Source organism: Colletotrichum destructivum, chromosome 2 (genome assembly GCF_034447905.1).
Source record: "Colletotrichum destructivum chromosome 2, complete sequence".
Taxonomy (NCBI): domain Eukaryota; kingdom Fungi; phylum Ascomycota; class Sordariomycetes; order Glomerellales; family Glomerellaceae; genus Colletotrichum; species Colletotrichum destructivum.
In genome coordinates, this window is record NC_085897.1 from 5,454,949 (window position 1) to 5,476,068 (window position 21,120).

Sequence of the window (21,120 nt, forward strand, 5' to 3'; positions counted from 1 at the left end):
GGCGCGCTGGGGTAACGATTGTAGGCACGTGTGGTTCTGAATCCCAAATATTCAAGTTGTTAATTATCCCCAGTTTCAAAGGACCACTCACTGGAGTCAGCAGCTGTCTCAGGCTGTCAACCAACTTTCTTATTATCAGCCGATTGCAGTTCAACTTCATCACCAGGCCAACCGTATTGAGGGGAGCCACTTTGATATCTCATTCGTGGCCTCATACCGCAGCGGTGCCCTTAATCCTTGACAGTATGGACGCCGGAAGCGCAAAGTCTGCGGAACCATCCAATATCACAAGGTCTCGGAAACTTAACGCAATGCGGACTTCCGTGCGGGACGGTGCGGCAGGGGCCACGTTGGAAGTTAACCCGGCCCAGCGCCGAAAGCCAAGGCCGATCATCAGACGAAACTCCAAAGAGACATGTAAGCAAAATTTCTATGGGAAAGAATGGTCTAAAAGGCTACTGTTTGTGGTTTTATCAGTGGTCGTGAGGAGGCTGCCAGCCTACCACTACGGCCGGTCTGCTAAATAAGAATGGAAACTCCATCGTGCTGCTTTCAGCCTATGCGGGAACATTTGCTCTTCTATTCCCATGTGACTCAAGAAGCTCGGACGATTCTGTATCAAACTCTATCAACAGTCTGAATTTTGAGACGTTTGATATCAAACTCCCGCTCACCATCGCCAGTCTGTGGCCTGTAGCGGCGCTCCGAGGTACATAGCTTGTCTTCCACGGAGAACTCAAGACGGACATAACAAGGTATGCACAAACCTTGTCAGCTGGACCAAGTCTTGGCATTCCTGCTTAGGAATCGGATTGGAATTTCTATAACTGTCTTCAGATGTCCCGAATCCCGTAATCTTCTGCGGGCACGCTCCGTCGTAGGAATCATCGTTCGGTCGCATTTGAAAGGACACTCGGCTCGCCCTGTCCGATCCGCCGCCATCATCAACTTACCTCTGCATCTGGAGATTGACAATGTCAGACCCCCTGGAACCTGAGCTGGAGCAACCAAAGCGAAACTCAAGGATGGTTGAGAAATTCGACGAGGAGATCACGGTGACGGGCGTGGCTGAGCAGCCAAACGCCCCAAGGAACGATGACTTTCGGAGCAAGTCTTACGAGTCGTCCGTCGGCGGGACCATTTTCGAGAGAAAGCTATTGTACAAACTGGACATGAAGCTGATGGTTGCTATGTTCTTCCTCAACTTCTTGTCCCTCATGGGGCGGACGAACATTGGTGCTGCCCTCATTCGCCAGCTGCCCCAGGATCTCAAGCTCGACGCGATGAAGGTTTTCATTGTGTTGACCATGCCCGCGGCCCCGTTGATCTTGTTGGAGGTTCCCAGCAATCTCCTTATGCGTTTGTTGGATCGCAAGTTCAACTTCTCATACATGTCTTACATGTGTATGTTGGACGTGCTGCTTGGTGAGTGTTACCAGTACTCGGCTCTCTAGTTAACGTCACAATACGTGCTGTCTAACAGGCGAGTTTTAGGGGTCGTCACAATTGGCCAGGGATTTGTCAAGACTTTCGATCAGATAATGGTCACTCGTTTTCTCGTCGGCGTCTTTGACGCGGGACTGATACCGGGATGCGTCTTTCTCTGCTCCCTTTACTACCCTCCAACCCACCTCCAGTGGCGGCTTGGTCTCATCACCGTGGCCAACATATGCTCAAACATTGCCGGCAACTTTTTGGCGTATGCCATTGCAAACATCAAGACCACAAATGCCTTCAGTGGCTGGAGATGGTAGGTCCCAGGACTTTTGAGAGAAAAGCTGTGCTCTGTATGCTAACCTCTGCAGGATTTTCATCATCGAAGGCATTTTCACCGTCGTTGCTGCGCTTCTGTGCTCGGTAGCAAATGTCGGACCCCCCGAGAAAGCGAGGTTCCTGACAGAGGAAGAGAAAAGAGTCATCAAAAACTCCGTGGAAACCCAGACAACCAATATCGGCATCTTGTCTGAATGGAGGTTATTCTTCATGAACCCACTGAACTACTGCTGGGGCATCATCTACTGCTTCACGACGACTACTGCATATTCCGTCTCCATATTCTCCCCGTCTTTCGTCAAGTCGTTTCGTCCGGGGCTAGACGCTACAGAGATACAAGCCCAAATCGTTCCCATATTCGTAGTGGCCGCGGTGGCCTGTCTGACGACGGCGTATGCGGCCGACCGTTTGAACCATCGTTCTGCCTTCGGCCTAGCGGGCTTTGTTTTCACTATCATCGGCTACGCAATTTTGCGAAGGGACGAGCATGAAAACTCAAACGTCACTATGATGGCCCTCTACTTCATAGCCTTCGGTACCTACATCACGCTTCCAATGATCTGGATCCTCACCATGCAGAATCTGCAGACGCCATTTCAGCGAGCAATCGGTAGTGGATTTGTGATCGGTGTAGGCAACACGTCCAGTTACATATCAGCCTGGATCTTCAAAATCAGTGATGGGCCGTATTATCAGAGTGGGATGACTATTAGTATGATACTCGTGATCATAGCATTCGGGATCCTCTCCTGCACGTGGGGCTTCATCGTACTGCACAACAAGAAACTAGATGCGGAAGAAAGCTTTCATCCATCTGGTAGAACGGGCCAAAAGGGCTACTATAGGAAGAGATTCAGGTACAAAGCCTGATACAATATATCAGAGCTTTAGACAAGCACGGATGCTTGTCTGAAGAGAGGTTTTATGAACTATTCATTATCACCGCTGATAACTCAGCTAAACAGAGTCGGAAGAGTATGAAGAAATCAACACGAATTTTTGAACCAGAGATGCTTCATGTCTATCTTTAGCTTCGTGGTGTTTCTTTTTTTGCAAAGTGGTTATGATCACTTGGAAAAAGGAGATGGAACAAAGAGTCTAGCTTGCATAAGAGTAATGGCTTTGAGTCCTCTGGCATACTAACACAGCAAGAGCCGAAACCAATCTTGACCCCGTAGCCAGGGTAAGCCAAGGGCAGTATTCGAATAGACAACCAACAGGTCGTTGTCCTAGACAGCCAAGATCCACAAGCTAGGTGACTGACATGCCGAAAGACACAGATTAAAAACAATTTGATTCTATCTTTTACATACGTCGACGATTTTATGCATGGAAATACAGTTGGAAGGAAAACTTTAACCAAAGGGAAAGAGGAAAGCAACATTAGGAGTTTCGAGACCAAAACAAAAGGCTTCCTCCAGCCGAAAATGCCGTAAATCCGCAGTTCGCCCCTATTCTATAATCACCGCAAAACACTGCTTCTGAGCCTGAGAGATATCTGGCTGATCCCAAAGTCTCTAACAATATGAGTCGGACTTCTTGATGATGATGTTCCATCCATCGTTGCTGAATATCTGGCCGCTGGACCAGTACCGGTTGGTTTCCCAGGGAGTGCATGCGTCCCACATGTATTGTGCTCCATCGGCAATGACTCCGTAAGATTCGAGCTCTTTTTTCTCAGTGTTCTGTTTGCAAATGTCATTAGCTGCCCGGACAATTCGCTGGCTGGGCCTGTGTTTTGAGTTTTTGAGTTTGCATGTTCATCACTCACATCATTGCACCACCAGATTGCAGTGCTCCAAGAGCAGCTGATTTGACCGCAGCTAGAAGGACCAGCGCTGCCTTTAGGCTTGCCCTTTAGCGTTCGCAAGTAGCGGATGCCATCCCAAGCAGCGTCGACTCTGGCCAAGGGATAGTCCCGGCAAATATACGGGCGGGTACGCCAGTCCTCTCGCTGTTCGAAAGCCCCAAGCCTATCGTGTCCAAGAGCGGTGATTTCTTTCATCAGATCTTCGGTGTAGACTGGGTCGAAATTGGTGAGCTCATCAAAGACGTGCTCAATCGTTCCATTCATGAGAACACTTTCACCACCGGGGGTGACTTGGACCTCCCACTCAGGGGTAAACACGCTGTAGCCTAGGATGGGGGCATCGAGTCCAGAAACCTGCCGAGGGGCTTGGATCAGCTCATGCGGACTATATTCATGTCCATATTGAAAATACTCACCACGACAGCCGCAATGGCTGAGATCAATGTGCGAGCAACTAGCATGGTGAGCTATAACGAGTTTAGCGATGGAATGCTGTGAAATGATGCGTTGAAGGCCTGAAGGATTGTGGTGCTGTGTGTTTGAGAAGCTTTGGAACTGAATTATTTGAGAACAGGCAGATGACTTTATGTTCTTTCAGTAGTACAACGAATAGTAGTCGAGCTCTGATCTCGACGGTGCTTCCCGCAGTTTGTGACCAACTTACCAGATTCCTTGACTAACATCGCGGTCGAGTCTACAAGTCGGCGGCGAACATTCCAAAGTTGGAGGGCGCCACCAAACCAACAAGGGTCCCTGGTACGAAGGGATGGTTGTTCGAAGCCCCACCGTCAGAGTGCGGCGTAGTCGTGATAGGAAATGGACCATCCATTCAATGTTTCCAAAGTCGACGAGCACCTTTTGTGCAAATTACGGCAGCGACACGTAGTTCATAGCGTTAAAGCCCCATTGTTATGAGTATCAGTTCGTACAAACATAGAATTGAAAGCAAATTTGTGTTTTCCGTACCTGCAAACCATGTGGTCTGTGTTGGGGCTGTGCCGAAACAAGCTAAAACAATCAAAAAGAATCAAGAGACAAACTTTTTGATGCCAGGACACTGCAAAGTCATACAGTTACTCTGGATCATTTCTTCAGGACACATTCTTTTTTAATTAGACTTGGTTGTTTCATCGGCACCTGAGCGGCTTGGTTAGATAGGCGTGGGTGTAGGTCATGGGTTTTCGGGTCGTCAATTTGCACATCGATATGCCACCTTATCCTTCATAGGTCGATGGGGAGCCATTGTGTCACTTGTCACCTTTTATTTAATCCAAAGGACTCGTGATCCACGTGTCTTGTGGTAAGGAAAAACGTTGAAGACAGTCTTCAGTTTATGCGTAGAGCGGCACAGCTTGTCTGGGTTCACCAACCACGCACTCGGTTCTTTAGCAAACATTTAACTTTGATTACAGAGCCAGTCGCGGCAATCAGGCACCTGTGGATGCAAAAATCCCGCTTGACTACTAATTGTTCACGTGTCCTTGTCCGGTACTTAAAACTACAGGGTCCTGCGTCGGACCACCGGCCGGTGAGACTCTCAGACCAACTAAGTTGCTATTTGCGCAAATACCATCGGCAGCTTGCATCCGGTCGAGATGTTGTTCTAGCCAGAGCTTTCACGGTTGAACACAGCTTTTCTTCCAAGGAATCAAGTGTGGTTTCATCTGACGGCTTCACATCGTTCAGGTTAGGCTTTGCGCCTGCGGCGCCGGTCATTGCTGAATGTGACGTGTGCCAGCGGGCTGGTTATCTTGTGCTGAGTGGGTTTAATCGCCGTGATGACTTCTGTTAGTTCGGGTTCGTGGTTTCAATCTGCTGAGTATGATGTCATCTCCGGTTCACTTCATGCTTCATGCGTGAAAAGGACGTACTGAAGAATACATGCCATCCTCCCAACCACTTGCAAAGGATCAGTATCAGCACGCAACTTTGAACAAGTCACCCTAACGGCTGATTTAAGTTTCAAATGTTGTACTAAGAGGTCCGAAATATGCCATGACAATTATATAGTGCGAACTTGCTGGATACGATCTTGAAACTAAAACATCAAAGCTATGTTATCTTGGACAAGCACTTTGCAACAATTTTTTAGTCTTCATTCATCTCCCGCTTACCCTTCGTGCGATTCACCCATTCTGTGCTCAACCTGTTGCTGTTACAGTAGATTTGGTTGTGTTAAGGCAATAGGTTCTGTAGATGGGATTGTTTTGGATACAGTATCGCAGTGAGAATTCCTTATTGGAGGTGGTGAATGAATGGAGCTGTCACCTGCGCCATGTGCTGTGGTAGTATCATGACACAAAACTTGCACTAGTGCTGCCTACACTTGGATGAATGCGTGCTTAAAAACTTTTGATTTCCGGCGACGTACCTGGAATAGATTCCCCAGACTCGGTTAAGTTTACGCTTGAGTATAAATAGGCAAAGGTTATCTCCTCAACCTAAGCATATCATTACCACTCGATGTTCGACAAGGTCGAAGTGAACGGCATTTCAACCAGGTACACCTCTCACCCCCAAATCCTGGATAAGAACTAGGCAAAAGTGAAATAGGAAGCAGACGCTGGGATGAAAGAAGTACATGATAGCCTTAATCTTAGTTGGGCATCAAGTTGATCGTGTTGTGGCACAGCATTCAATATTCACAGCCTGATTGACTCGTAAGTATGGCCTCAATCTGTGCAGAGTTTCCCTGCCCCTTTGCGGCTGCCGAGGTAGAAAGCCTACCCCGTTCCATAAAATCACGCAGTCCATCTCTGGAAAAGAATCTCACATGTCTTCTTCTCTGAATCATGGAGACTGAGTGTAGGGCTCCGATCCCACTCCGTCTAAGCGGGGCTATTCCGAGCTCCAGGGGCTGCTCCGCCTCGATCCCATACTGCGAGTCTTAGATAGCATCCGGCAGTCGTCATCTTCATTAATTCTGAATTGGTCATTCCTGTTGCTTGATAATTCAACTAAGCCGGATCGGTCTGTTTTTATCGACCATCACAAATGGCCCATTGGAACATCTACATGGTCTAGGAGTCAGGGACTAACGTGCTATGGAATCTATATAAGGTGTCTATTGCACCACGGTTTCACATCCAGGAAACAATAAGAATTGAAGTATTCTACTATGTTTACATCTTTTCGCACCATGAGATTGTTCAGTCCTTCCGTCGCCATGATGGCATTGTCCGTCCAGTTTGCATCGGCCCTCGCCCCGGGACTCAGCATCGCGCTGTCTCTAGACCGGGCGACCCAGGGAATCAGCATTTCGACCGATGGACGGCGGTTCCTGACGCAGCGATACTCTACGACGGACGCCCCTCAAGCCGTCGAGCTTCTCAGCAATGGCACGGTCAGTCTCTATCCCGACGCCACCTGGAACTCTTGGACCTCGAACACGACCTTGGACCCCAGAAAGGCCTTCGTAAGCATTGATGGTGCTCGTATCGGCCCCGACGGGCGATTCTGGGTTGTCGACGGCGGCACCACCGGCTCTGACCGTAGGCTTGTCAACGGATCCAGCAAGCTCGTGGGGGTCAACCTCGAAACCGATCTCGTCGACAAGGTCTACTACCTGGACAACCTCACCGACATCGGCAGCGTCATCGATGACGTCCGATTCAACGGTGACTACGCCTACCTCAGCGACACTGCAGGTGCGCTTGTGGTGATGGACCTAACCACCGGCGAGGGCAAACGGGTTCTTGTGAACCACAGTTCCGCGCTCGCGTGGTTCCCGATGGCCTACAATGGGAGCTTGGTCCCGGGATATCAAGGCGATGGCAGCACGCTGTCAGTCGGCCTCGACCAGATCGAGGTGTCGCCCGACGGTGTCTATCTCTACTACCAACCTTGCAACGGCGGCATGTACCGCATCAAGACTGAATACGTCAACGGAGCTTTGACAAACAACACACTGGCAGCGAGCCTGGGCGACTACACCGAGCCGTTTGCTCTCACCCCCAGCACTGGAGGTTCGACGATTGACAGCGAGGGAAACATTTACGTCAGCGACACGAACCTTCTCGCCATCTGGAAGGTCAAGCCAGATGGGTCGTCGTCGATCCTCGTCCAAGACGATGCGTTGATCTGGACCGACTTGATGTGGGTGGATGCGGACAAGAACCTCTGGCTGCCTGCCTCTCAGATGCGACCCGGCGCGGACGGATTGATGGCTGAAGGGCCAAACTACATATTCACTTACCCCATCGACGCTGGCCCATCTCCCATTGACCACGCGTAGTCAATGTGACGGAGGCTCGTCGCAGATAGAGCGTATTGCGCACCCGGACGATCGCAGATTGATAGTATTTGGGCATTCGAAAAACGTTGTCAAGTGGAGTGTTCTTACCTATTCACCTCGTTGCCGTTGTATTTTGTACATATTGTGAACCAATCCTATGTGACGCCTTCGTTGGTAGCTAGGAGGTGGTCGATGATCAGATACGAATGCAGCACACAATCCATGATTCATTCATGTGCTGGATCTAGGTCTCTGCATCTTAGAGAACTCTAATAGAGAATTGTTAGCCTGGCCATGCACAGAGTACATGTCTACACAGCAACAGCATATGTGTTTGTGATCCCCTCAGCTCTGAAGTTGTTGGATTGGAATAAGGCCGTCGTCTCCCTCAGAAATCTCTGGAACGGTCGCCAAGTCGGAAATACGCCGAGCTCCATTTCTGGCTTTTGAGGGGCCGGCGTGCCCCATCAAAAACGTTGGTGGGTTTTCTCGATCCACAGGGCAGTTTCTTTTTGTCGACATGTCCGGAATAACGCTGCCTCGCGGCATGGGATTCTGTATGCGGGGCGCCCAAGACACTGACAAAAGCCAAGTTTCTGACGCATGTCGAGTGGCATTTCAAGACAATCGTTTGGATGACAGATGGGATGCCGTTGCCACGCGGAAGAGTCCACCCACCGGGAGGCGGAACCGACGCTTTCTAGACGCAGGGTCCGGTGGAGAGAATACTGTTGATCCCATCGACTTTGCTTGTTTTCCTCTTCAGTTACTTGCCCAGGAACAAAGAAAGACTCGCGAGATGCTTGGGATAACACCCATCGGGATGTACCATGCCACCCCCCCCTCCCCCCTCCCTCGGAGGGGAATATGGCCGATATCTAGATGAGATGACATACAACCAGGCTGGCAACCTTGAGAGACTAGAAAACATATTACCGTTGGATGGTACTCAAGCAGGCACAAATACGGCGGGCAAGGAAACTGTTCTGCAAACCACGGCAAAACCAGCAGACATGGATGTCGTTCACCATCCATCCCACGTCCAAGTCTTACAACTGCGCAGCAGCTCCGAAGCACAGTCCAACAAACGTGTTTGTTTGTCTTTCCGACCCTACCCCCAACCCCCAACCTTCAACCTAAGCAGAATCACGTCATTCCGCTCCGGTGATTCGACGGAGAACGCGTCTCGGCGGATCGGGTCTTGGCCGGACGGATTCGCGTGCCTCTAGGACCTTGTCGCCAAGTCCGCCGAGCCTTGGGAGACCGGGATGGTTTACGTGTCTCCGCGAGTCCGCCCCCGCCGCCTGACTCTCACCCGCGCGCCCTGCGATGCCACTGCAAACAAGCTGATGGAGGATTCGCTAAAAGTCTTGTCCTAGGTAATGCTAAGACTTTTGGTGCTCTCCACTGCTCGTCCAACGTTTGTGGTCTCTGGGAACCCCCACGAGAGGCGTGGAAAAAAGCAGGATTGCGTGCTCTCGGTCTCGGACGCCTATTACCCGTACTGCAGATGCGAAAAGTGAAAGACAAAAATGGATGTAAAAATTCTGCAGCCTATTAAGGTGCCCTTATGGTGTCCATCTATGAGAGACTGTAAGTGACTGGATAAGAAGAAGAGTATCTACTGAGTGATTGGTACGTACTGCAACATCTGAAAGCTTCCTCTTCCTGTCCTCTCTCTCTCTCTCCCTCGTCTTCTCCCTTCTCTCTAACCCTTTATCCCCCCCCACCTTGGACTACAACACACCCAAACAGACAAACTCATATCTCTCTCCCTTCCTGTTCTTTCTCTCTAGCCTATCAAGGTTCCATCATTCAGGGTCCTTCGCACGCAATCCTTCGAGCCTCCTTCCTATATGATCGAAATAGGCTAAGAACGAACTCGACACATCCAGACTAAACGACTGGACCAAGACGGACTTCCCAAGTTGCTGTTTGCCGGACCGGACTGTGATCACCCTCGGGCCGTTGCATCAACACCTGCACGTGGCGCCATGGACGTGCTCCGGAAGATCGGGGGCTGGTTTGCCCCCCCGCCAAACAAGGCGGAAGACGGCCGCGATGCCTGGCCGTCCAGGGCCTCCTTTCTCCTGGCCTCGATGGGTGGCTGTGCCGGAATGGGCAACCTGCTGCGGTACCCTTCCCAAGTGTACAACAACCACGGTCTGCAGTGGTACATCCCGTATCTCATGGCTGTCTTCATCGTCGCCATCCCGGTCCTGGTGCTCGAGATTGCCATCGGACAGGCCTACCGCGGCGGCAGCGTCGTCGCATACAACAACCTCAACCAGAGGCTGAAGGGCACCGGCCTGTCTTTGCTCTATGTCGGTTTCGTCGTCACACCCTACTTTGTCGTCAATCTGGCGTGGATCATGAGCTACTTCCGCCACTCCTTCACCAGCCCGCTCCCGTGGACCGGGCGCGGCGAGGAGTTCTTCAACCGGGACGTCGTCGCCAACATTGATCCTATCGAAGGCAGCCTCTCAGCCGATGGCTCCAGCGTCCTGAACTACACACAGTACCCCGGTACCGCCCTCATCGGCGAGACAACCGGATGGGCTGCCTTCACCTTTTTCCTCATGTGGGTTTCCATCTTCCGCGGCGTCGGCTTAACCGGCCGTGTCGTGTACTTCACCATGGGGCTTCCCATTGTTGTGACTATCATCCTCATCGGCCGATCCGTGTCTCTCGAGAACGCCGGTGAAGGAGTCAAGCTGTACTTCGCCACGTGGAGAGGGAGTGAGTTGTCGAAGGGAACGGTCTGGCAGACAGCCTGCGGTCAGGTACGGTGCTTCTTTCGTCTATATTGACTTCCTTCTGTCGTTGACCATAGAATGGCCGCTATGAAGTTCCATCCTTTGGTTGGTGGGTGTTGATGTTGACTGTTGCACAGGTGTTCTTCAGTACCGGAGTTGGCTTCGGCTACTTCACGTCTTACGCATCTTATAACCGGCAGTATTCGAACGCGGTCATGGATTCCATTTTGATCGTCTGCAGCAACGTCCTGTTTGAGAACATCGCAGCCTTTGCCGTCTTTGGTGTCGTCGGATACCTGGGAATGCGTCCGGATCCCGAGAACCCCATCGGAGGCTTCACCGTCGGCTTCCTCACCCTTCCGTTGGCCGTCGCCGAGATGCCTGGTGCCAACTTCTGGGCCGTCGCCCTGTTCTTCACGCTCATGGTCCTCGGCTACAGCTCGGCCTTCGCCATGCTCGACGCCATCGTGACCTTGGTCATGGACACGGGCATCAAGTTCTCTCGCCCCATCGTCGTCACGGCCCTGACCGTGCTGTCGTTCCTCCTGGCGCTGCCGTACTGCACCGAGTTCGGGTACTACCTGCTGACCGGCATCGACCGCTGGGTCAACGATGTGGCCCTCGTGTTCGTCGTATTCGCCGAGTGCATCACCTCCACAAGCGTCTACCGCTGTAAGGACGTCATCGGCCAGGTTGGAAAGCCGGCATTCATCATTTACAACACGTGCTACATCCTGGCCATGGTGCTCGGAGTAGCCGTTGCTCATGCTGTCCAGGCCGGAGCCGGAGCCGGTGTCGGTCTCGGACTTTTCTTTGCTGGATGTATCGCCTCCGTCCTCATCGCAAAGACCCCTGACGCCATTCCTCCGAGATTCTGGGGCAGAAACGCTTTCTTGAGCAAACTTTGGTATCTGGCTTTCTACTCTGTAAGTCACTCTTTCCTCACTCACTCTTGGATGCTCAGTCCCACTAATCCATTGCCAAAGGGGAACCAGCTTCGCCGTGATCTGAACGTGGTCATCGGCAGCGGCAAGAACTGGAACATCCCGACCTTTTGGCCTGTTCTCCTGCGCTACATCTCGGGCCCCATCTTGAGCATCGTGTACGGGTTCTCGTATCCAGCCTTCTACCAAGTCCGCTATGATCCCCTGCATATTCTCGGTTTCGCCGTCGGCCACATCGCTCTCGTCATGATCTTCGCCGGCTTCATGGTTCCTCGCTGGTTCAACGTCTTCATCCCGGCCCACCGACAAAACGAAGGAAAGATCCATTATGCCCCTCTCGTTACCATTGGCGCAGACGAGGCCCAGGCTATTGCGGCCGGAAACATGGAGCAGGGGCGGACGCAGACGCCTTCGAATTCGGATGAAGGAGTGGCCCGCAAGGAATCGCCGACCAACGACGGCCTGATAATGGAGGATGAGAAGAGGGCCCATAACTAATTCTGTTTCTGATTCTTTTGTTCCAACTTTTGATTTATTATAGAAGCACTCGTGCTATCCGGCTGTCGTATGCAACTCTCAACGGGCTGCACCGGGTTGGAGGTTGTCCGGAGTCCTTCTGAAGCATCGAGTATGCTGAGCAGTCGAGGAGGCGGAACGAATGAACTATTTGAACTGTGCTATCCCACCAGCACAGTTCATATCCACTTCACGTTGTCTTTTTCATCCATCTGAGCAGAATGCTCATTTTCACAGACTACCAAACCCTGATATGATCTAATTTCGGCAACAAAGTTGCACACCAGATTCAAATCCTGGCTAACTGAAATTGCTACAGACCAGAACTGTGAAGAATCGAACTCGACTGAAACTCGAAAGGGGATAGACTGTATATATGGTCATCCGCGGTCCGTTCTATCATCGAAACTATTGACAACATCTACCCTTGCGACGTGTTAATGGGACAGCTTGATCTTCACTTCGCAGGGTGTGTATCGTGATCGAAAACTACTTAATTCAGCCCACACTCTCTTGGGATTACGGATTATAACCCGAAATAGACAATCATGGATCCCGCATATGCTTTCACAACAACGCTAGATCTACGCTCGGGCGCACTCTGGAAAAGCCGGTTGAGCCGAGGCTCTTGTATATCATGCGGAGCTCTCCCAGACGTGACGTGCGGGGAGAAGTACAACCAAGTGAACCAGAGATCCCCAGGGTCCAAACTCTTCCAGCTTCAACAACACATCACTGAATATACCATTATCTCTTTGAAACGCGTCAACCAAATCCAATTATGCCATTGCGAACTAATCTTCCAGGGCATCTCGGCTCGCGATCAACCAACACAGCCCGTATCGCGTCCGCCTCTGGTTCTGCCGCAGACAGACGTCACGGGCTAGCCGAGCTCGCTCGGAATGAGGACATCCAGTACATCGTTGGCGATTGGATGTCGGAGTACAACATGGCGCTCAGAGGCGGCGGGAAAGCCGACGATCCGAACAACTCGTCCGAGTTTGAGCCCTCGTTCCTCGAGGCAGTCGAACCTGCGCTGGCTTATCTTGATGCCAGGCGCATCAAACTCGCAGTCAACGCAGGCGCGAGTGACACGAAGAAGTTGCACGACCTTCTTGTTGAAATGGTCAAAGAGAAAGACCTCAAGCTCAAGATCGCCTGGATCGAAGGAGATGAGGTGATTGATGTTGTTCGAAAGGGGCTGGGCAGCGGAGAGGGCTTCACGAACTTGACAACAGGTCGGCAATTGATGATGCAACCTTGAACTGCAAGCAAAGCGAATTGTTCCACTGACACCCGTCATAGGTGAGAACATCAAGGATTGGCCATTCGAGCCGATCTATGCCCAGGCCTACCTGGGCTGCTGGGGGATTGTCGAAGCCTTCAAGCAAGGAGCTCACATTGTCGTGTGTGGCCGAGTGGCCGACGCGTCCCCTACAATTGCTTGTGCGGCCTATCACTATAACTGGCGGCGGAATGACTATTCGCAACTTGCCCACGCGCTCGTCGCGGGACACTTGATTGAGTGCACCACATACGTCACTGGCGGCAACTTCTCAGGGTTCAAGAGCCTCGCCGGCACATCTGTTGACATTGGCTTCCCCATAGCCGAATTCGAGGCAAATGGGGAGTTTTGTGTCTACAGGCAAGCTCGAAAGGGCGGCATGGTGACTGTCGAGACGTGTAAAGCCCAGCTACTGTACGAGATCCAAGGGCCCTACTACTACAACTCTGACGTTGTGGCCGTCCTTGACAACATTAAGATGTCACACGTGGGCGAGAACAGAGTGTACGACGCCCCGGTTTTGGTCTCAGTCAGTCTCAGCCTCGGTCGTTTGCTAACTTCGTCTCAGACGGGTCTTTAATGTCGGTAATATCAAACCGCCACCGACGACCAAAGTAGGTATCACTGCCAAGGGCGGATACCAAGCGGAAGCGCATTATTTCCTCTGCGGTCTCGACACAGCAGAAAAGGCGACTCTCTTCGAGCGGCAGCTTCGGCACGTACTAGACGAGGCGTCGTTTTCTTGCCTCAAATTCCGGACAAACGGCTCATGTCCAGAAAATCCTTCCAACCAGGACGCGGCAACGGTCGACCTGCGCATCTTCGCCCAGGCGCGCGACCAAGAGGCTCTGTCGCCGTTGAGATTCCTGAAACCCATCGTGGACAACATCATGCAGAGCTACCCCGGCGCGACGTTCCACCTGGACACGCGGCAGGCCTTCGCCAAGGAGTACTACGAGTACTGGGTCAGCATCATCCCGCAGAGCGCGGCGAGGCACGTTTGTCATCTCCCATGGAAGGCTGGGCGGGTCGAGATCGAGCCGCCGGCGGATACGGTCGAGTTCGTGTACGAACAGCCGTCGTACGAGACCGAGAGCCCCGTCAACCTCTCGTCCCTGGGACCAGCAACGACGGCGCCGCTTGGGTATGTCGTACACGCGAGGTCTGGTGACAAAGGCTCAGATAGCAACGTCGGGTTCTTCGTGCGGAACGCGGACGAGTGGGACTGGCTGAGATCGTTGTTGACCGTCAGCAAGATCCGAGAGCTGCTGGGGGAGGATGATAAGGGGAAGCCGATCTTCCGGTTCGAGCTTCCACACCTTTTCGGTGAGTCGCGGCGGTTCAATCTTTTTTTTTTTTAACAGCTTCTCATGCTCATGCCGGAGGGGGGCAATAGCTGTGCATTTTCTTCTCAAGGATCACCTGGATCGCGGCGTCACCGCCAGCTCGTCGTACGACTTCCTTAGCAAGAACCTAGCGGAATATCTGCGATGCAAACACGTCTCCGTTCCGGATCGGTACTTGGCTCGTGGCAGGATCTGAAGGCAGCATTACGCTTTGCTCTTAATCGGAGGCCTTGTAAGACTTATGTCGATGTACAATATGGAACGGGGCGTCAGTGAACCTAGAGTGTGTAAGGGATCGCCGGTGGTTAAAATGTGGAATGACGGACAACGGCTGGTGTAGCCGATCTCTCTCTCTCTTCTGGCCTGTTCCGAGGAAAGTTCTAAACCCCGCAAGACACTTGACGAGATGGCGTATTCTTAACATTGCGTGGCTTCTGCGCCACAGCCAGTCAGTCCCTTGAGTCTTTTTAATCTTCTATTATCAGACAAGGCTGGAATGGAGAATGGGGGGATCTCCTTCTCTTCGAGGCATAGCCCAACACGTAAAACATCGGGCCTGGACAAGCTAGATAGCCATCCTGTTGAGGAGGATGACGACGCAGCGTATCCCTGTATATGTTACCAAAATCCACACTCAAATAGTGAGACGAACAGAGTCACTGTTCACCATTGATTGCTCTCGTTGCCTGCCCCTGCAACCCCTTATCAAAATTGGCCATCAGTTCACGTGGCACAGTCTCAAGCTCCAATGAGCCTAGCAGCCAAGACAGGGAGCGAGCTTCCCAAAAGCAAAAAAGGGTGACGCGATGATGATCGTGTGGCGGCCGAGGAAAAAACAGGGCCCAGGCCCCCCCCTCCCCTTTTTGATTGTCAAACAGCTTCTGGTAGGCTAAGATGCCGGATGGACGGTCAACCATACCGGAATAGGCAACTCTGCATGCCGGTCACCCTCTGTGCGATCCAAACGCAGGCCAACGGACCATTCACTCCACGTTCCGGAGCGGCTGCTCAACGCCGGTCCGGGAGCTCGGTGCTCAAGCGACCCACTGATCACCTTTGCTTCTCGGGATGTTGCAGGCTTCCAGCCTTTTATGTCTTCGAAGAAGGCCCCCAAGAGCCCCAACAGGCTGACGGATATCTATCCCTTCTTTCGCTTGCCTTAGGAAGCTCCTTTGAGACGCCTGGGGGCCCGGGGGTTCACTGTATCTGCCTGTCAAGCCACCGGAGCAAATGAAGCGCCCTCTGTCAGATCTCAAGTTGGGATCAGCTTTGTGTAGCTACATAGCCACCATTGGGGATGGATCTGCTTCCACGTCATACGTGGCTTTGGTTATTTAGGGTGCGGCAACGCCCCCTTCCCTCAACAGGATGCCGTTATCATCACCAACTCATCCCATACCCATCCTTGGATTCCGAATACCAACTCTACGCACAACCACCTCTACGACCAGAGTATCTTCGAAAAGCATAGCGCGTCGAGCCCCACCTCGAATCCACCTTTCATGATTCAAAACTTTCAGACACACAAATCATCAACAATACTCCACCGATACGATGCCGAGACTCAGTGACGCTATTAAGGACGACCACCGGAAGATCGAGCAGGCCTACCGATACATCCTCACATCCACGACCCCCGAGGACAAGAACCGCTGGAGGAACGAACTCGCTCTAGAGCTTGCCCGGCATTGCATCAGTGAGGAGCAGGTGCTGCTGCCCATCCTCAAGGACCGACTGTCGGATGGCGACTCACGGGGCGCCAAGAACCACACCGACAGGGAGAGCGTAGGTTCCATCTTCCAAGGAGGAGGTCTCGTAAGACGCCCAAGACTGACGCGGGATGCACAGCTGAAAGAAAAGATCTGCCGCCTCAAGGCCATCCCCGTCACCGACTCGAGCTTCGAGCCCGAGCTGAAGGCACTCTGGGTGGACATGGCGGCCCACGTCCGCGACACCGACCACCAGGACGTGGCCCGTCTCGAGGAGTGCCTCACCATTACCGAGTCCGAGGAGCTGGCCCGGCAATTTTGGGAGACCATGTCCATGGCGCCAACCCGCAGCAACCGCTCGGCCGACCGGGGGCCTCCGTCCCAGTTGATTACCGACTTCCTCGCCACAAAGAGCGGATCCCTCAAAGACATGGATCCCATTCTGCGGGGCTGTCGATGAGGGGTAAGAAATCTCGGGGTCGGATGTGCTGGACGCTTTCACGACCCACGACCTTATGACGGAATGAGCAAATAAGCATGTGCTTTTAAACCAATGGAATATCTTTAATAATTCTCAATGTGTCGCAAGGCGCATATAAGCCACAATTGCAGCTTAGCAATTGTGGATCCACTTTTGACTACGACACAATGTCTGTCGTCTTTTGCCGTGTGACGTTTGACGTGCACTATCGGACCATGTTCATCCCACAATAGCACAACATACTTATGCGCCCTTGAATATTGTTGGCATTCAAACCTCACATCAGAGTCTTGGTTTCCTCGTCTATACTGTCGATTCTGTCTATACTATAATACAGAGCAAGAGGCTCACGATCTAAATGAAGGAGTTGTTCAGTGATGCGTCTACGGGCCTATAACGGGATGCAACGACCGCTGCGGGACCGGAGACTCGGGGAGCGGGGCCGCATACACGGAGATGATTGAATCATGCCCACGTCATATAAACGGCACACGTAGCGATACTGTTTGGGGTTCTGTTCTGTCCCCCCCAAGTATCTGCTTTTCCATGCTTCCATTCTCCCATCTTTCTCTTTTGCTGATCCACAATTGGGAGATCGCTCGGGAAGCTTTCACCTTGTGATCCAGTCCACGGCAGCGTCGGCTGTGAAAGCTCATGTGATTATCAAGTTGAGTGCGGGACCCCAGATTATGTTCCGCTGCAGCTCAGCGTTTCTCGGAGATTGTCCCGTAGGCAACGGCGGCAGGACAGAAAAGTCTTGAGTGGTTAGATATGTTGCCACCTATCACATCCACACTTTCTTTTTCCAACCATAAATCTTGATTTACGGCTTGACTCTCTGCCTCATCATTCGTGTGATGTACTATTTAGATCATGTACGCCCTACGATACCACCCATCCCGACAGAATCTTCCCCACCACACCTTTGGTGGTTGACGAGAACGAGTCAAACCAAACAGTTTTCAGTGGTTTTCAGCATTGTGCTGCCAACCGCCAAGCGCCTTACATCACAATGTGTCCCAATTTTACAGTCGAGAGTTGGCAAGATCTCCGTTAGTCGAACCTGTCATTCTTAGTTAATACAAACGAGCAAGCGTTTGTTTCGAGTTGATGTATATCTCGATCACGTATATAGCATGAAGTCTCCCCCCCTGACGATGATCTCTGGAGTATCAGTACTCCTATTGTCTAGACGAAAAGCTCGATACCCACATACCAAACTATCATAGACAAACAAACAGAATGTCCTACAGCAGACGCGACTTCCGGGACGAACACCCACCTCGTCGACACCACCACCACCACACCCCAGCCTACTCCGATTATAGCAGCAGGGCATCCGACTACAGTCCGACGGGGGACCTCGGAGCTGTCACTCACACGCACCATGCGACAACCAGGAGGAGTCAGGATGACCTTTACGAAATAGAAAGAAACAGGCCGCGCGCAAGAGATCTTAGCCGCGGATACGAAGGACAGCGCCCGCACCCACGGTCGAGATCCAACCATGATTCAAAACACCACCACGGGCACGAAAGCCACCGCGACCACGGTAGAAGCAGCAAGAGGAGGTCTTCAAGCTCGGGAACCAACTGGACCCAGGCGGCCGTCGCGGCTGCCAGCGCAGGCATCATCGAGGCAGGGCTGGCGCGGCATGACAGGGACAGAACCGCCAGGGTTCTGACGGCGGCAGCTGGTGCGGGCGCCATTGATGCCGTCGCGGCAAGGAAACACGAGAAGCCACACAGGCAATGGGAGCATGTCGTCGGTAGCACGGTGGGAGGTCTTGTCGTGAACCGCGTCGCTCACGGTTCCGGGCGACATCACTGATATGTTTTTTGGAGACTTTTTTTTCTCTTTCACACAGGGATCACCAGGACAGTCAATTTGGGGCGTCTCTGTTCAGTCCCAAGGTTTCGACTGTTAAGGCCGTTGATGATATCAGTGTCAGGAGATATGATAAGTTCCACACGTAATTAATTTACCGCATCCATGCGCACAGCTTCATGCTTTGTCGAACCAGCTTCCCATGTCTAAATGACGAGGCCGACAACAGGGAGTAAAGCTTATTCAGACTTTTCTTCCACCAAGCATTGGCATTCTCCGCGCTTCCAAACGAACGTCCTACGTGGGTTGCGATCTAAATGTCTCAGCGGACACCGGCAACCTTAAACCCCCCGGGCATCTGTTTGGTGAAGACCATATCGGGATCATACTTGGCCCTGATTTCCTGGAGACGCCTCAGGTTGGCCCTGTCATACCCTTCGAACACCGGCTGGTTCTTATCAGCGTCGTTGAGATACAAGTACGGAGTTCCAACGTTTAGAGGCTTCAGCCTAGCCTGTATCTCCTTGTTGGTAATCTCCAGGAACCATGTGGCACGCTCCTCGTCCTCGTCTCTCGCAAACATGATGCTCTCTTCGACCCAGATGAACGGGGCCTTGGATGCGTCGATGCCCATGGGATCGCCGCGTGGGCCCCGGCCTCTTCGGGTAGTGAGAAACGATTCAGATATCGGCATGAACGTCAGTGTGGTACCGATACCCGGGATGCTGGCAAGATGCTCCTGGGCGAAGGAGAGGAAGGTGTCGTGGATGATTCGCATTGCCTCCCTGCTCGCTACGATCGAGACAATGTGGAAGCGAAAGTGCAGGCCGTGGATTGCCTCGAGTTCGCCGTCACCAGCCGTCGCCCACTCGCCCATGGTCCGGGCCTTGAAGTCTCCGAGGTCCCCGGCAAGACTCGCGCCTGTGAAGTTGGCCAGAGCACTTGGGCGAGTGTTATTACCGTTGTAGAATAGATACGACGCATAGAATGGGTGATCCGGCGAGGTTCCCGACCAGTGAACGTTGGGGATGACTGCGGATTTCATGTCCAGGGTTCCGTCCAAGGCGAAGTCGAACACACTGTCAAGGAACTTGTCGCGTAGGCCGACTCCGTAAACGGCGCTTCCAACGGTCACTACCGGGGCCTTGACGGCATTCAGCTCGAACTCCGTCGCAATGGCGAAGCTGTTGCCCCCGCCTCGCAGGGCCCAGAAGAGATCCGAGTACTTGTTGTCAGCCGTGGCCGTGACAATCTTCCCATCGGCAAGTACAGCCTGAGCAACAGTTGTGTCAGTTTTGTTTGGCGGACACGTAGCGTAGCATGAAAGTCAAGTCACCCACCTTGACGCTCTTGACGTTTGCAGAGGCCCAGCCGTGCTCGTTGCCAAAGAACGAAATGCCCCCGCCGAGCAGGAATCCCGGCACGCCGACGATACCAAGACGTCCACCCACCGCAGAGAGTCCATGAGGGTCCAGGAATCTGTACACATCCCCCCAGTCGTTGCCGGGCTCGACGAAAACGGTGGACTTGTCCCTGGAGAGACGGAGCTGCTTCAGGTTGGAGCTCGAGAGGAGAATGCCCGTCAAATCGATGTTGTTGGAGCCGGCGATGGGCATGTGTCCGCCTCCGCGGAGAGCGAACGGAACGTTTGTCTTCCGCAGGACTTTGACGGCGAACGACATGAGCTCCGCATTGGTCGGAGCGAAGATACATCTTGGGCCCAGCCAGCTGGCGGCAGTGAAATAATCTAGTATTCTCAAAAGTCAGCCCAGTGATCATCCAAATCACCCAGACCTGATGTCCAACTGTGTGCATACCTTCATTGACAGCGGTGTAGTCCGTCGTATTTGGGAAATAGGTGATGTCTGGATGGGACCTGCTCAGGAACCGGCAGGTCTCGATGGCAGAGCTTTTGCCGTTTAGGGCGCCCGGTATCGCTTCTCCATGGCACAAATTCGCAATTATGAGGCCAGCGGCAACACCCAAAGCGGCCTTCGAAACCATGGTGCTGGGCAACGTCGTGATGAGTACCCCGTTTTTCCAACTGGCGCAATGCTTTACTCGACATTGCGCTTCTTCATACGTACGTAAACGAGACACAGTTGCTTAAATATTTATCTCCTCAATAGCCAAGGTATCCAGCCACCGGTCGCTGGCGTACGACTAGACTTCCCCCCCGGGCACGAATCTCAACTACTGCAGTAAGACGCACCCCTGGAGCAACATGGGATAACCTATCGTGGGGGGTGGGCGGCCCTCAGAAGCTGCAGATACTTATGCATATGTGAAAATCCCCGCCTTTGCCACTTGCTGGTTGTCATGGGGCTCGCAGTCTTACCACACCTTGTAACCGAGAAAGGCAAGTACTTCAGGGAATTAGTTCACAAACGGAATAAACGCCAAGTGTCTAAAGGGTGAAATTAATAACGCATTTGCTGA

General features: G+C 52.4%; 8 protein-coding genes across 8 annotated transcripts; 6 read left to right on the plus strand and 2 right to left on the minus strand.

Moving 5' to 3' along the window:
• Positions 1-974: 974 nt before the first annotated feature.
• On the plus strand, positions 975-2,643 carry CDEST_03853 (Putative major facilitator superfamily, MFS transporter superfamily; the record flags this gene model as incomplete). Its single annotated transcript, XM_062920012.1, has 3 exons — positions 975-1,425; positions 1,495-1,750; positions 1,806-2,643. 3 exons carry the CDS (start codon positions 975-977, stop codon positions 2,641-2,643), a joined length of 1,545 nt encoding a protein of 514 aa, XP_062776063.1.
• Positions 2,644-3,290: 647 nt separating this feature from the next.
• Positions 3,291-4,408, minus strand: CDEST_03854 (uncharacterized protein; the record flags this gene model as incomplete). Its single annotated transcript, XM_062920013.1, has 4 exons — positions 3,291-3,458; positions 3,545-3,937; positions 4,000-4,050; positions 4,265-4,408. The coding sequence occupies 4 exons, from the start codon at positions 4,406-4,408 to the stop codon at positions 3,291-3,293; spliced, it is 756 nt and encodes a 251-aa protein (XP_062776064.1).
• Positions 4,409-6,722: 2,314 nt separating this feature from the next.
• On the plus strand, positions 6,723-7,817 carry CDEST_03855 (Putative major royal jelly protein/protein yellow; the record flags this gene model as incomplete). Its single annotated transcript, XM_062920014.1, has 1 exon — positions 6,723-7,817. The coding sequence occupies one exon, from the start codon at positions 6,723-6,725 to the stop codon at positions 7,815-7,817; it is 1,095 nt and encodes a 364-aa protein (XP_062776065.1).
• A 1,623-nt stretch (positions 7,818-9,440) lies between these two features.
• CDEST_03856 (Putative sodium:neurotransmitter symporter) lies at positions 9,441-12,015 on the plus strand (the record flags this gene model as incomplete). Its single annotated transcript, XM_062920015.1, has 2 exons — positions 9,441-10,600; positions 10,711-12,015. The coding sequence occupies exons 1-2, from the start codon at positions 9,812-9,814 to the stop codon at positions 12,013-12,015; spliced, it is 2,094 nt and encodes a 697-aa protein (XP_062776066.1). The 5' UTR covers positions 9,441-9,811.
• A 713-nt stretch (positions 12,016-12,728) lies between these two features.
• On the plus strand, positions 12,729-15,333 carry CDEST_03857 (Putative acyclic terpene utilization). The gene is made up of 4 exons (XM_062920016.1): positions 12,729-13,271; positions 13,339-13,822; positions 13,887-14,644; positions 14,715-15,333. The coding sequence occupies exons 1-4, from the start codon at positions 12,815-12,817 to the stop codon at positions 14,858-14,860; spliced, it is 1,845 nt and encodes a 614-aa protein (XP_062776067.1). The 5' UTR covers positions 12,729-12,814; the 3' UTR covers positions 14,861-15,333.
• A 468-nt stretch (positions 15,334-15,801) lies between these two features.
• Positions 15,802-16,977, plus strand: CDEST_03858 (Putative hemerythrin). Its single transcript, XM_062920017.1, has 2 exons — positions 15,802-16,449; positions 16,513-16,977. The coding sequence occupies exons 1-2, from the start codon at positions 16,219-16,221 to the stop codon at positions 16,831-16,833; spliced, it is 552 nt and encodes a 183-aa protein (XP_062776068.1). The 5' UTR covers positions 15,802-16,218; the 3' UTR covers positions 16,834-16,977.
• Positions 16,978-17,750: 773 nt separating this feature from the next.
• On the plus strand, positions 17,751-18,719 carry CDEST_03859 (uncharacterized protein). The gene has a single exon (XM_062920018.1). It carries the CDS (start codon positions 18,097-18,099, stop codon positions 18,682-18,684), a length of 588 nt encoding a protein of 195 aa, XP_062776069.1. The 5' UTR covers positions 17,751-18,096; the 3' UTR covers positions 18,685-18,719.
• Position 18,720: 1 nt separating this feature from the next.
• Positions 18,721-20,742, minus strand: CDEST_03860 (Putative berberine/berberine, FAD-binding domain, PCMH-type, FAD-binding, type PCMH, subdomain 2). Its single transcript, XM_062920019.1, has 3 exons — positions 20,499-20,742; positions 20,022-20,428; positions 18,721-19,954 (listed from the first exon to the last, which is right to left on the minus strand). Exons 1-3 carry the CDS (start codon positions 20,683-20,685, stop codon positions 19,004-19,006), a joined length of 1,545 nt encoding a protein of 514 aa, XP_062776070.1. The 5' UTR covers positions 20,686-20,742; the 3' UTR covers positions 18,721-19,003.
• Between the last annotated feature and the right edge of the window lie 378 nt (positions 20,743-21,120).

What these genes read in the sequence shown, in the direction of transcription:
- CDEST_03859 (XM_062920018.1), top strand. Translation starts at nt 18,097, where the DNA reads ATGTCCTACAGCAGACGCGACTTCCGGGACGAACACCCACCTCGTCGA.
- CDEST_03857 (XM_062920016.1), top strand. Translation starts at nt 12,815, where the DNA reads ATGCCATTGCGAACTAATCTTCCAGGGCATCTCGGCTCGCGATCAACC. An exon ending in CACGTGGGCGAGAACAGAGT is followed by an intron (nt 13,823 to 13,886) that starts GTACGACGCCCC and finishes ACTTCGTCTCAG; the next exon opens with ACGGGTCTTTAATGTCGGTA. An exon ending in CGAGCTTCCACACCTTTTCG is followed by an intron (nt 14,645 to 14,714) that starts GTGAGTCGCGGC and finishes GGGGGGCAATAG; the next exon opens with CTGTGCATTTTCTTCTCAAG.
- CDEST_03860 (XM_062920019.1), bottom strand. Translation starts at nt 20,685, where the DNA reads ATGGTTTCGAAGGCCGCTTTGGGTGTTGCCGCTGGCCTCATAATTGCG. An exon ending in CTACACCGCTGTCAATGAAG is followed by an intron (nt 20,429 to 20,498) that starts GTATGCACACAG and finishes TGAGAATACTAG; the next exon opens with ATTATTTCACTGCCGCCAGC. An exon ending in CAAACGTCAAGAGCGTCAAG is followed by an intron (nt 19,955 to 20,021) that starts GTGGGTGACTTG and finishes ACTGTTGCTCAG; the next exon opens with GCTGTACTTGCCGATGGGAA.
- CDEST_03858 (XM_062920017.1), top strand. Translation starts at nt 16,219, where the DNA reads ATGCCGAGACTCAGTGACGCTATTAAGGACGACCACCGGAAGATCGAG. An exon ending in ACCACACCGACAGGGAGAGC is followed by an intron (nt 16,450 to 16,512) that starts GTAGGTTCCATC and finishes CGGGATGCACAG; the next exon opens with CTGAAAGAAAAGATCTGCCG.